This window comes from Protopterus annectens, chromosome 5.part0 (assembly GCF_019279795.1).
Source record: "Protopterus annectens isolate FY-2018-M chromosome 5.part0, PAN1.0, whole genome shotgun sequence".
NCBI classification, from domain to species: domain Eukaryota; kingdom Metazoa; phylum Chordata; order Ceratodontiformes; family Protopteridae; genus Protopterus; species Protopterus annectens.
In genome coordinates, this window is record NC_056735.1 from 1,169,823,843 (window position 1) to 1,169,836,342 (window position 12,500).

The following is a 12,500-nucleotide window of genomic DNA, read 5'->3' on the forward strand; positions in this document are numbered from 1 at the left end:
TTTGGGAGTTAGCTATGCAAATCCAAAGTTTGAAGAACCTTCTGACTAGCAGACTGCAGAGAAGGGGGAAAAGGTAGGCAAATGAAAAGCTTAAGAGACTGCTCATTAATCACCTTGGCCATAAAAAGGAGGAATAGTACAAAGCGATACCTTGTCCCTATGAAAAAACAAAAAAGGAGGTACAGCCATAAGAGTCTGAAATGCAGAACCAGCTGAAGTAAGGGCCAAAAGAAGCACAATCTTCACAGTAAAATACTGTAAGGAAGTTGTAGCTACAGGCTCAAAAGGAGCCCAAGTCAAATTTTCAAGAACAAAATTAAGATCCCAAGGAGGAGGAATAGGCTTTCTGAGAGACCTAATCTGAAAGATGTCTTTACTGAACTGTCTGAAATCAAATGTAGAAGCCAAAGAAAGAGTCAAAAGTAGACAAGCAGAAACAGCCGAAAGGTTGTCTTTAACTGAAGAGTATGCCAACCCACCACTGAGCAATTCACACAAATGACAATCAAAGGAACTTCCACAGAAAGTGGATCCAGGTTACGAGCAAGACACCAAACAGAAAATTTCTTATTTTGGACAAATAAGATTTCCTGTTAGGGGGGTTTCCTGGCCTTCTGCACAACCCTTAGCACATCCTTAGAAAAAATATGCCTAAAAGGGGTCAAAACCATATCACCCACAGTGTCAGTTGAAGAGTGGACAAGTGGTGATGGATGAGAGACCCCTTGCCTACAGTGAGTAGGTCCACCCTGTGAGGTAACTTATGGTGAGTGTCCTTGGTTAACTGCAGAAGAAAATTGAACTAATGCTGTCTGGGCCAAAGGGGAGTCACCAACAAGTGTTTGGGTGAGTCTTGTTGCATCCTGAACAGGACCCTCAGTATGAGAAGAAAAGGAGAGACACAGACGCCATCCACCTTCCCAGCTAGAGGACAAGGGACTCCGGTGCAAGAGAGAGGAAGTTGTCTGTTCAAAGGGGAGGGAAAAATCTACCTGAGGAGCACCCCACTGATGGACAATGTCCAGAAACACTTCTCTTTGAAGGATCCATTCATGAGTCTGTTATGAACCTGCCTGAGAGTCTGCCACAATATCCTGTTGTGAAGAATACAAACAGGCTGAAAAGTCACCTGATACTGGACAGCCAGATCTCAAACCTGAAGAGATAGTTTGCACAAGAGGTAAGACCATGTCCTTCCTTGTTCAGTGATGTACCACATTACTGTGGTATGGTCGGTAAAGATTGAGGAGCCATGGAAGGAAAAGAGAATGGAAAGTCTGAAGAGTCAGAAGAAGTGCCCTCAGCTCTTTGATGCTGATGTGGTCCTTCTGATGAAGGGACCAAAGGCCCTGAACCTTTAGAGAACCGAATGAAGCTCCCCAGACCCCATGTCTACGGCATCCAAAAAGAGTTCTTGAGAGGGGACTGGAGTCTGAAAAGGAAGCCCTGGGTTGAAAGGCAGTTGAGTCCACCACTGAAGCTGTAGCTTAAGGCATGAGAAGAAGAGGAATAGAAAAGACCAAAGGATGAAAATGTTGAGGCCAGACTGACTTTAGGAACCACTGTAGCTTTCTCATATGAATCCTGGCTACAGGAAGCATAAGAATAGTGGAAGCCATGAACCCCAGAGCCCTTAGAAGCTCCCTGCCTGTAATTGAAAACAGAGGAAAAAGGGACTGAAAAAACAAACGAAACAAAACAAAAAAACGATCAGAGTTAAATCCTTGGAAGGATGCAGGAATGCCAGCATATGAATGGTCTGGAGCCTGTATCCAAAAAAAACATTTTTCTTAGAAGGCATCAGGAAGGATTTCTGAAAAGCTACTGCAAACCCTAGGCTCTGCAAGAGACAAATAGCATAGTGAAGGTGCTGAAGCAAGGTCTCTGGAGAGAAAGCCTGAATGAGCAGGTTGTCCAGATAAGGAAAAATATGTATTCCCCTCATCCTGCAAAAAGCAATCACTGGAGCGATGAATTTGGTGAAGACCTTGAGGCAGTAGATAGGTCAAAGGGCAAAGCAGAAAACTGAAAATGTATGGAAGAAACAGAGAAATAAAATAGGGATGAATAGGAATATGGAGGCAGGCATCCATGAGATCTGGACAGACAAGAAAAGCCTGAGATAGAAGAAGAAACAAGGTTTGAAGGGGCAGAATTCAAAAAGAGGCAATCTTTAACAAGGTCTTGAGATGGGAAAGATCCAAAATGGGTCTTGAGATGCCTTTTTTCCTAGGAACCAGCAAGATTCGAAAATAAAAATCCTTCCCCTTTTCAGGAGCAGACAGCTGTTTGCATGGTGCCTCGAGACAAAGGCTCTTTTAGAATATCTAGAAAAAATGCAGGTATTCCTGAAGAGGTTGAGGAATGCCCCCCCCCAAAAGGATAGGATTTCAAAACCATGGAACACCAATGACAAATGACAGAAAGAACCCAAGAATCCTGAATAATTCGTAACCAACTGGGACAGGACACAGAAAGACAAACAGATAGAGGAACCTGGCTTAGGAGAGAGGGCAGAACGTAGTCAGACAGAACCTGGTTTATCTGGAAAAAATCTTCTGAGCAGTAGCACTGAGTAGACTTAGCAGGAGACGACCTTCTAGAACTCTTTTTACCTTTGGGAGGAGGGTGAGGCTGTCTACGTACAAAGGCAGGCTTAGTACGATAATTCCTATAAATTTGTGAAAGGAAACAAAAAAAAGTAATGTACTCACCCTTATGTTCCATCTGTGTTGTCCATTTTTATTCTTCCTCAACTAATGGGTTTGAATCGGATCCCTCGGATCCAACTCAGCTGTTGCTAAAGTTCATGGCAACCAAAAACTCTCGAGCTACTCCCTTACCCATAAGGCAGTAACCCAATTACCTCAAACCTTGTTTACTGCCTTAGTAAAAAGTAAAAGATGGAAATGATTATGCAGAAGCTATACCTGGAGCTTTTATAAAAATATAAGGACATATAGGTCCACTAAGCACTCATTCTTCCAGAAGCCTTAAAGATGGGGGTTGGTGGGAGGGGATTTGAAGAATGAAATGGACAACACAGATGGAACGTTATGGTGAGTACATAATTTCTTTATCTGATACTCAATTTTCATTCTATCCTCAACTGATGGGACAGTCTCTCCAGCTACCAAATTTACATGGCGGACTCAACGAAGGATATTCCTGAGCACCACAAAACCAAAAGATGTCCTTCCTCTGCAGACCAGATCTAATTTGTAATGAATAATAAAGGTATGAGGAGTAGCCCAAGTTGCTGCTGCACAAATATAGTCAATGGACAATCTGGATTGAAACACTGACGAAGTTGCCATGGATCTGGTGGAATGGGCTTGAACAGGTTTTGTCAGAGCAATGACCAATTTGTTATATACAAAGGAAATGCAATTTGTTATCCATCTAGAATAACTTTGGTAACTGGTTTACCCAATGCTGGTTCCGCATATGAAATAATGGATCAGACCTTTTGATGTTTTTTGTCCTACTCAAGTATAAACTTAACTGTCTATAAATATCCGATAAATGCAATGAATATTCGCCTTTGTTAGAAAATATGGGAAAGAATACTGGTAAAGTAATTGATTTCTATTGAATTCTGACACCGCCTTTGGAAGAAATGATGGGATGGCACGTGAGGTGAATGCTTCTACGAAAAATCAAGTATGGAGGTTTCGAGCACAATGCTTGGATCTCAGATATTCTTCTGGCTGAGGTAATGGCTACTAAGAAAATTGTTTTCCATGAAAGATATTTGAGTTCACATGTAGCTGAGGGTTCAAAAGGAGACTGTATAAGAGACTGCAGCATAAGGTTTAGGAGTAGGGTGCCTTTCAAAAAAGCTTTGCTCAACTTATGGGATTGCTACAGAACCATCTATTCTAGCATGAAAATTGGAAATCGCTTGTAAGTGTACTTTAACAGTATAACAAGCAGCTCTCTTTTCAAAAAGATGCGCTAGAAGTTCAAGATATTATACATGGGAAGTGAAAAAGGTTCAATTACATTTTTTGAGCTCAAAAAACAAATCTTTCCCATTTCCTGGAGTCTAATTTTCTGGTGGAAGGTTTATGGGAGGACAAAAGAATATGATGGACTGGAGAAGAGACAATAGGTTATCTAGCTATTTACAAAACTGGAGAATCTAGGCAGCCAGCCTGAGATTCACTATATCTGAATGTGTCATGCCGATGGGTGAGATAGGAGGTCCTAGATTTGGATCCAGAAACCAGAGTGGGTGATTCAGGTGACGCCAAAGGAAGGGAAACCAAATTTGTTGAGGCCAATTAGGGGCAATGAGGATGACCTTGCACTTCAACCTTGCAGCTTTCAGAAGAAATATGTGAATAAATGTAGTGGGAGGATATGCATAAAGGAGACTGGAGGTCTAAATTATGAAGTAGAGCGTCCTTTCAGGGATTCCCCCAGTGGGAGGATTAGGACAAAGTACCTGCTGCATTAGTTGCTCAGGGGGATCAATAGCAGCAAGGCTGACCCCGTTATCAGAAGATTGGCTTTGCAATCTTTTTATTGAGGGACCATTCATGAGGTTGAATAATGTACCTGTTCAATTTGTCTGCTATCACATTGGACTTCCCCGGAATGTGCATTGCTAAAAGAAAGCGGGTGGAAGAGATCGCTCACTGTCACACTCTGATAGCTTTGACACAGTGGGTAGGACTTGGTTCCTCCCTGTTTGTTGATGTACCAGATTGACTGACATGTCCGTCTGTATTGCAACTGCCCCCAAAGGGAGAGCATTCTGAAAAGCCTGCAATGCCAACAGCACTGCTGTCAATTCTGGAACATTTACATGCAAAACTGGTCTCTCTGGGGACCAGGTGCCTTGGACAGTCTTCCCCATATAATAACTCCCCCCCACTATGGCCTTGGGCTGAGGGAGGACTGAACAGACAATCTTGTATTACCTGGTCTAAATTAATCCACCATTTTAGATCTCTCTTGCAAATATAAGTGATACTTATCTTGTATAACATAGGCTGATAAACAATCGACCCCCCCAACTGAAGAATTCTCTTAGAAATCCTGGAAAGTGGTACCAATGTTATTGCTGCTGCCACTGATCCCAGAGCATGAAGAACCAGTCAGGCTGAAATTGAGGTGCTGCCAGATTATCTTTCTGACTTGAAGTTTTATGGTCTGAACTCTCAGTAATGGAAGGAAGCAATGGTTCCCTTTGTATTGAGAATTGCTCCTATAAACTCTAAAGTCTGAATCGGTTGCAAATTAGATTTTTCATATACTATGGTTATCCTCAGACAAGAGCAAGTCTGTAGAACCTGGTCTCTTTCACATATGAGTTGGTGCCTAGTTGGAGCAGTAATGGGCTTGTTTGTCTAGATATGGAAACACTCAGAATCCTTGCAGTCTCAGTTGAACTGCTACTACTGCTATGCACTTGGTAAAAAACCTGGAGGCTGTGGTGAGTCCAAAGGCCAGTACCCTGAATTGACAATGACTGGCTACCAGCAGGAAGTGCAAGCACATTCAGGACCATCCATTCATCTTTATGCAGTAGTACGCATCCTGAAAGCATATCCAGTTGTCCTTGCCCAGAAAGGGGAGCGTGAGCTAAACCGTGACCATGTGAAACTTGGTTCTTCAAACTGTCTCAAGTTTTAAGAGGTCCAGGACTGGTGTTCAATCCCCAGTTTTCTTTGGCACCAAAAAGAACCCTGAGTAAATTTCAGATGCTATCTGGTCTGGGGGGACCTCATGAATGACTCTTTCTACCAGCATTTGTATTTGAATTGCTGCTTGTTCCCTCTGGGTGAAACATCGGGGATTTTCCTTGGGATTGGGGGCGAAAGAGGTATAATATTGAAATAATCCTTTGCAACCAAGTATCTTTTGTTATATTTAGCCAGGCTCTCTGTTGCAGGGATAAGCATTTCCTGACTGTCTCCAGAGGTAGACAATCGAGCCTCCTTTCAAGAGTGCTGGTAGAGTTTTGTCAAAGAACTACTGTCTAGAACCTTGGTTCTGAGGGCCTCCTGTGCCACTGGAGCATCTTCATCCATTAGAGTTCCCTCCTCTGCCTCTGGGGGAACCTCCTCCATGTGCATCTCGAAAAGAACCCTGAGACTTCTTGAAGCAGATTTTTAGACCACCTCCTTGATTCCTATAAAAGACTCTTTGAGGAGTCAAAAAACACATGCCCATGGCAGACAGGGTCTTTCCATCTTTTTCTCACCTGGACAGTGTGTGTTTTACCTTGGGGTCAAATAGACATTCCATCAAAAGGAGCACTGATGAAAGAAGGCTAGAAAGGCTCTGCAAACTCGCAAAGGCCCATCCAACCGTGTCACCTTATGGAAATGCCTGCATCCACTGTCCTTCATGTTCCTTCTGCTGTGAGATCAACCTCATGGATGAATTGGAAATGTTCTGTAGGGTCATCAGCTGAGAAGTAACAGATGCCTGATCTTCATTAGAAACAGCACCTGAGAGGGTATTTGATAACTCCTTGCGCAAATCCAAATAGTTCAGAGACCTCAAGGTGAAGGTCGATGAACCATAGACACTCTTCCCAAATCTGTCCATTGCCAGTGACTTCCTGTCACAGGGATGGACAGTGGAACTTTCCTTCGCTAGTTCCTTTTTGGTGGCCACTGCAGCAGGTTGCCATCACAGTAAACTGAAATTATAACTTCAAGATAATCTGGCAGCACCTCAATTTCAGCCCGGCTGGTTTTCATATCACAGAGAAAGACTGGGTGGTATATTTTATCACTATAAAAAGAAGTCCACTCAGAGGTTCAGTCAACAAATGACTGATGAGTGGGGCACCCTTGTGTGCTGTCAACCTTGTGGTCATTGTTCTTTATGTAAATTTGCATTAAAAAGTGAACAGTTTAGTAACAGTAATACTTCCCATGTTTTTGATATTCATACATTTGTAATTGTAGCTCTGATTTGGTTATACATCTTGTAACATGTACACGTTCTGTGTTTTATATAGGACAGATGTCACAACCATTCAGGACATGTATTTCTGAACATATGAGTGACATAAAAAATAAGTGGGTATCCTATGCATTATTTAAACATTCGAAAAGACATCCCATTGCTCAGTATTTGTTCACTATTACTGATAAAATTCAAGACAAAAAAAGTAAAGCAGGTTGGCATAACATTTTGAATGAAATCGAAAAATATTGGATTATTAAACTGGGGGCTGTGTTTCCACCACCTGGTCTTAATGAGCATTTATGATGGAACAACAGTAGTTTAAGCTGAGTATATTTTATTATTTAAGTGGTACTGAGTCACAATAATATTAGACACTGAATAAGGCTTCTTATGCTGAAACCAGTTTGTCTTGTGTCTTGTCCAATTGTTTGAATGGGAAAGGTTTTTGTTGCTAATAAATAACACATCAGAATCTTACTGGACTTGAACAATTCATTTTATGGCAAAGATCTATAGCATTAAAACTGATCCTCCTGTTAACCCCTGCAGTAGACACTTTCAACTGCCACTATTCCCAAGGCAGTGAGACTGGCAAGAAGTTTCTCTCATGTAGGTACAAATGGCCAGGATAAAATGCCGACATTTATGGCAGTGTTAAATGGCTCTTCTCCTAGGAACAAGGAACTGTATTGCAACAAGTTCCAGCTTGCTTTCTGATGACTGCACAAATGACTGTTAGGTTGCAATTTATCAAGTACCAAACACAAAAACATCAGTGATGACCGTCAGGACAATGATTCTGTGTGACAGATGGAGTGCGACAGATGGGCTGATCAGCTAATGTAGACTTTTTAATGCAAGCAGCAAATAACATCATGGTATAGAGCAGCACATGGCATGGAAACATCCAAGAAAAAAAATTTCAAACTGGAACAGAATGTAGGATAAACCCAAATGAAAACACCAAGAAAGATCCTGCTCTGTTAGATCAGAAATTAGGGGCTGACGTAATGGTTAAGGTGTTTAACATACATACACAATGTACAGGGTTTGAGTCCCACCTTTAAGGGAAATTGGTTAGGCTCAAAAATGGTTCACAAAGGCAGCCAGCCTAGTACTCACCAATGAACCTGTAAGACCAAGTGGAGTTAGTTACAGTACTGTGCAGGGTGGGAAAATAGCATAATGCTTACAGACAAAAGGTACAGGATTTGATTCTCACACGGGGTGATTGGCAAGGCTTGAAATGGCTCACAAGGGCAGTTAGCCTAGTACTAATCTATGAACCTAAGAAATTAGCAGCTTTTCCCAGAAAGAACAGAAATATACTCCATTTAAAATGCTTCACAATTTACATGCATGTCACTAGTGGGTTTTTCTATTCTAAACAAAGACTAGAACATCCCATCTTAATGGTATGTTTCCATACCACTTCCACTTAACTCGGTAACTGAGGCTTGTGCTCCCCAGAAATCTCTGCCCAAAACACTGCACCAGGAGGCTTCCCAGTCTTTTCACAAGTTTCTTACTGCATCTTCCTGCCTCTTTATCTAAAGAATGGAGATTTTTTTTAAATATCAGTCCTGAATATTTTCAGACCATTTCTCAAACCATCAAAGGTTCAATAATCTGTGAAGCTCTCATAGATGGACGGTGCAGTGGTGCAGCAGTAGCATTGTCGCCTCATAGCAAGAGGTTCTCCGGTTCGATTCTTGGCTGGGGTGCCTTCTGTGTGGAGTCTGCATGGCCTTCCTGCGTTCGCGTGAGTTTCCTCTGGGTGCTCCAGTTTCCTCCCACATTACAAAGAGATGCATCTGGAGCATTTCTCCCCAGAACTCCACTGAACATTAGCTTCGTTCCAAGTCCGACTTTCCCGGTTAACAAATGTTAAACAAAATAAAAAGTCGGGAAGCATACGTCCAAATACCCTTAGTCTACACACAGTTTAAAGTTCTGTTTGCACATACCAGCTCTTTTATCAACATATACATAAAATTTATAAACATTTACATACATGTATCTAATAGACAAGTGGTTTTCTGAGCCATGAAACAGGGACAAATAGCAATCCTCCTGGCATGAGAATAAAGGAACTTATCTGCAACCCTCAAAAACACAGAATGCTCTAGGATCCTCTAAGAGTATGTTATGGTTAACGCACCAAAAATTTTGGAAGAATAAGATGCTGTACTCACCCACACTTATTCACAACAGGCTCAGGCTGGGGCCTGTGCAAGGAATCAAATCTTATTGGAGAAGACTAGTTTTATGCTCCTGTATGAATGGCTTTAATCAAGGAGGAATGAAGCATAAAAATTAACTTATCAAGTATAACAAACAGAGTAAAGTTACAAACTAGATGACCAGTTTGGAAGGTGACAATGTACTGGGGTTCAATCACACTACCAACTGCCACAAAGGGTTTAGCTTACAAACTATTACTACTTCTTTCTATCAAAACTCTAAATCTATTCATTTCAACAAGTTTTTGAACTTCAGATCTCAAATCATCTAACCTGCTGAAAACAACGGTGACGACCGTGCCCTGGCCCAGCAATCAAGGAGCCTCAATCCTCACCACTAACACCAGGGAGGTCGTCTCCTAGAAGAGAGGAAAGGATAACTAATACACACAGTAAACTACAATTTCCCTTAAGTGCACACACAGATTAAAGTCAGTCTGGGGCTGGTTGCTCCTTTGCTCACCAGGTCCCTAATAAGACTCCACACTGGCACAGCTATAGGGCCCAGGTTTCAGCCAAGCTGGGAAAGCTAAAACCTCCAGTACCCTCTCTGTCCAACCAGTGCTTTGTGTCCCTACCAAGTATCTGATGACACACACACACACACACACACTGAGAAGTATTTATACAACTTCACAGACACTCATGGGAAAGGCTGACACAGATACTCCAGTTGTGCCCCTTTACCCAGACCATATGGTAGTAATCCTTGCCACCACCCAGCTAATAATGTCAGCTACTAAAAGTCCCTTAAAAAGGTGTCCAATTATTACAGTGCAATATTATAATCCAATGGTAGTATTACTAACAGTCAAGGCTTACTTTAAAGTGGCCTATTACAATAACCTCTATAAATATGCAATATATTCTAGAGCTTATCTCTACACAAACCAGCCAAAGGTAGAAGGTTTTTAAAATATTTAATAAATAATTAACACACAAGACAAAACTACTACACCACTGAGATATCCAAGAGTTCAGAGATCACACAGAAACTTAAGATAATACAGTAGGACAGGTCTGATTTCAAAGAAAAATACCTAATGAATCTTTACTAGCTGTAACTATTCCTACAAGAAATCAAAGTGCTAAAACGTACATGTGAGCAATAAGGCATTGTGCTGAGTTAGCTGTCCAAAGTCAAAATGCTCCAAGTCTCTTGTGAGAAATAGTATTTAAACATTACTAAAAACATGCCTCTAAGGCCTACCCAAATGACATAATTTCTGACACTTAGGTTCTCCCAGGCAAACAAACTGCATTATTTAGCAATCTAACACCTGCTCAGAAACTTACAACAATAGAAGACATTTCACATGTATATTCTAACAGAAACTAGAGCAATAAAGCACATTCCACATCTAAATTCTGGTCATAAACTTTAGCCTTAAAACAATGGGCATGAAACCTTCATCTAGATGCACTGAAGCCAAATTCTAACATGAAAGGGTCACAACATGCTTCACTGGGTCAGCAGAGTGCAATGTTGTCACATATTTTGCAGTTCCACATTTCACTGTATTCTTTTACACTCAAGAAGCATGCCTGTATTTTACATTTACAAATGCCAGAATTGTATATCAAATTCTATTTGACTAGGCTGGCAGCCTTCACCCATCTCCCCCCAGTCGTCACAACAACTATTACTGTACTAAACAGCTAGCAATGCTAAGTAGATGGGTCATCAAAGAACTGCTACAAAATACATAGTGGGGCTAGGCAGACTTCAAACTGCAAGTCTAGCAGTTAGTCCAGAGGATTAAGGCTGTGAGCTATTAATGAGCTGTTTCCTATATTCCACAGTCTGATTACCTCACCCTCCATGTACATAGTGTGTGACTATGAGCAAGTCAATTTACTATAAAGTTCTCTACAGCAGTCTGGAAATTGGGCTAGGCTCCACCATGGTCTCCAAGACACCATGCCTATTAGCTACATATGAACCTAAACACAGCCAGTTGTAATCTTACAATCCATGACATGTGCAATCACAACAGCTAGAAAGCTGATGCATACAAACGTATGCCAGTCCCAAAGTCAGTCCTATACAGTTTGCTGAATTCAGCATGCACTACAAATGTACTACCCATATGACCTGCTAGCAGGCAGTCATGAAGCAGAAAGACCCATACCCTTACCTAAAAAAGTGGGAGCAAGTCACCAGGTACTCAGTCCTGCTCTCCAACTAGTTACAGGCATCTGTTAAAGAAAAACAAGACACCAGTAGAGTAACTGGCAAAAAAACTCACTCCAGTGACATCAGCATGACAAAAAATTCTCAAATTACTTAAACAATCTTTTATAACACCCTCCTTCTTGCTAACAAAAGTCAGTTTTATTGCATATTCTCAAATACTTTATGGTACAAAGTCCAGTGTGTGCTAGGACATTTTATATTAAAAAGCCCAACATAAGCTAACATACAGAATGAAAAGAATAAAAAGTCATCCAGCACTAGAGAGAGAGAGCGAGAGAAACATCTGACTTCAGAGAAAGGTTATTTAACAAAAGACAATTATTAAACTTTAGATATATAATACATTTCATTTCTGCCATTAATTTTCAAATACTTACATGCTGATTTTGTATTAAGGAATCGAGCTGTGGTTCACAAGGAGCACTAAAAACCACACGGATTCTTCCATCTGCTATAACATCAGTGGAGTCTTGAACCTTAAAAAAATATAACCGTGGTTAAACTTCTAAAGTACAAATATGGTAATATGATCTTCCGTTTGCTTATATAACCGTATTTTGCACCATTCCCTGCAAATCTCTCTCAAATACTGCTCTCTGCACCTAACCCTCACACATATGACATGTATTTTACACTTTGCCACAAAAAACACTGACAGATGTTTTCTTCTCCTTTGGGACAAAAATTAGAGAATAAGTCAGGAGTCTCAGAAGACTGTGGCACCCCTACTCTTCTTTACAATACATTTTATTTACAGAGTAGATGTTTTGAGCACTAGCCATGCAGTCTCACTGAATAAAAAAAAGTTATGTACTTAACATAATGTTCCATCTGTATTGTCGATTTTTCATTTCTCTTCACAAATGGGTTTGAGTCCAAACCATCAGATTAGACTCAGCCATCACTAATCATGTGGCAACCAAAAAGCTCTTGGACACCTCCCCTTAACCATAATGCATCTCTCTCTGTTACCTCAAATCGTGTTTGCTAGGATTATCCCCATAAGAAGAAATACATAAACTCATTTTTATATGACAGGAAGACCATTTCTGGAATACAGAGAAGATAAAAAGTATAAATTACACTTCCTGTTCTACCAGAAACCAAAGGCTGGGGACTTGGAGGGA

General features: G+C 41.0%; 1 protein-coding gene across 1 annotated transcript in view; it reads right to left on the bottom strand.

Annotated features, from left to right (window-relative positions):
- The window catches only part of XRN1 (5'-3' exoribonuclease 1), a 2,408,514-nt gene that overhangs the window by 1,011,540 nt on the left and 1,384,474 nt on the right, over window positions 1–12,500 (bottom strand). Inside the window, exon 23 of the mRNA XM_044071018.1 lies at window positions 11,751–11,849. Coding sequence (XP_043926953.1) covers window positions 11,751–11,849 — 99 coding nt within the window. The remainder of the gene's footprint in view (window positions 1–11,750; window positions 11,850–12,500) is intronic.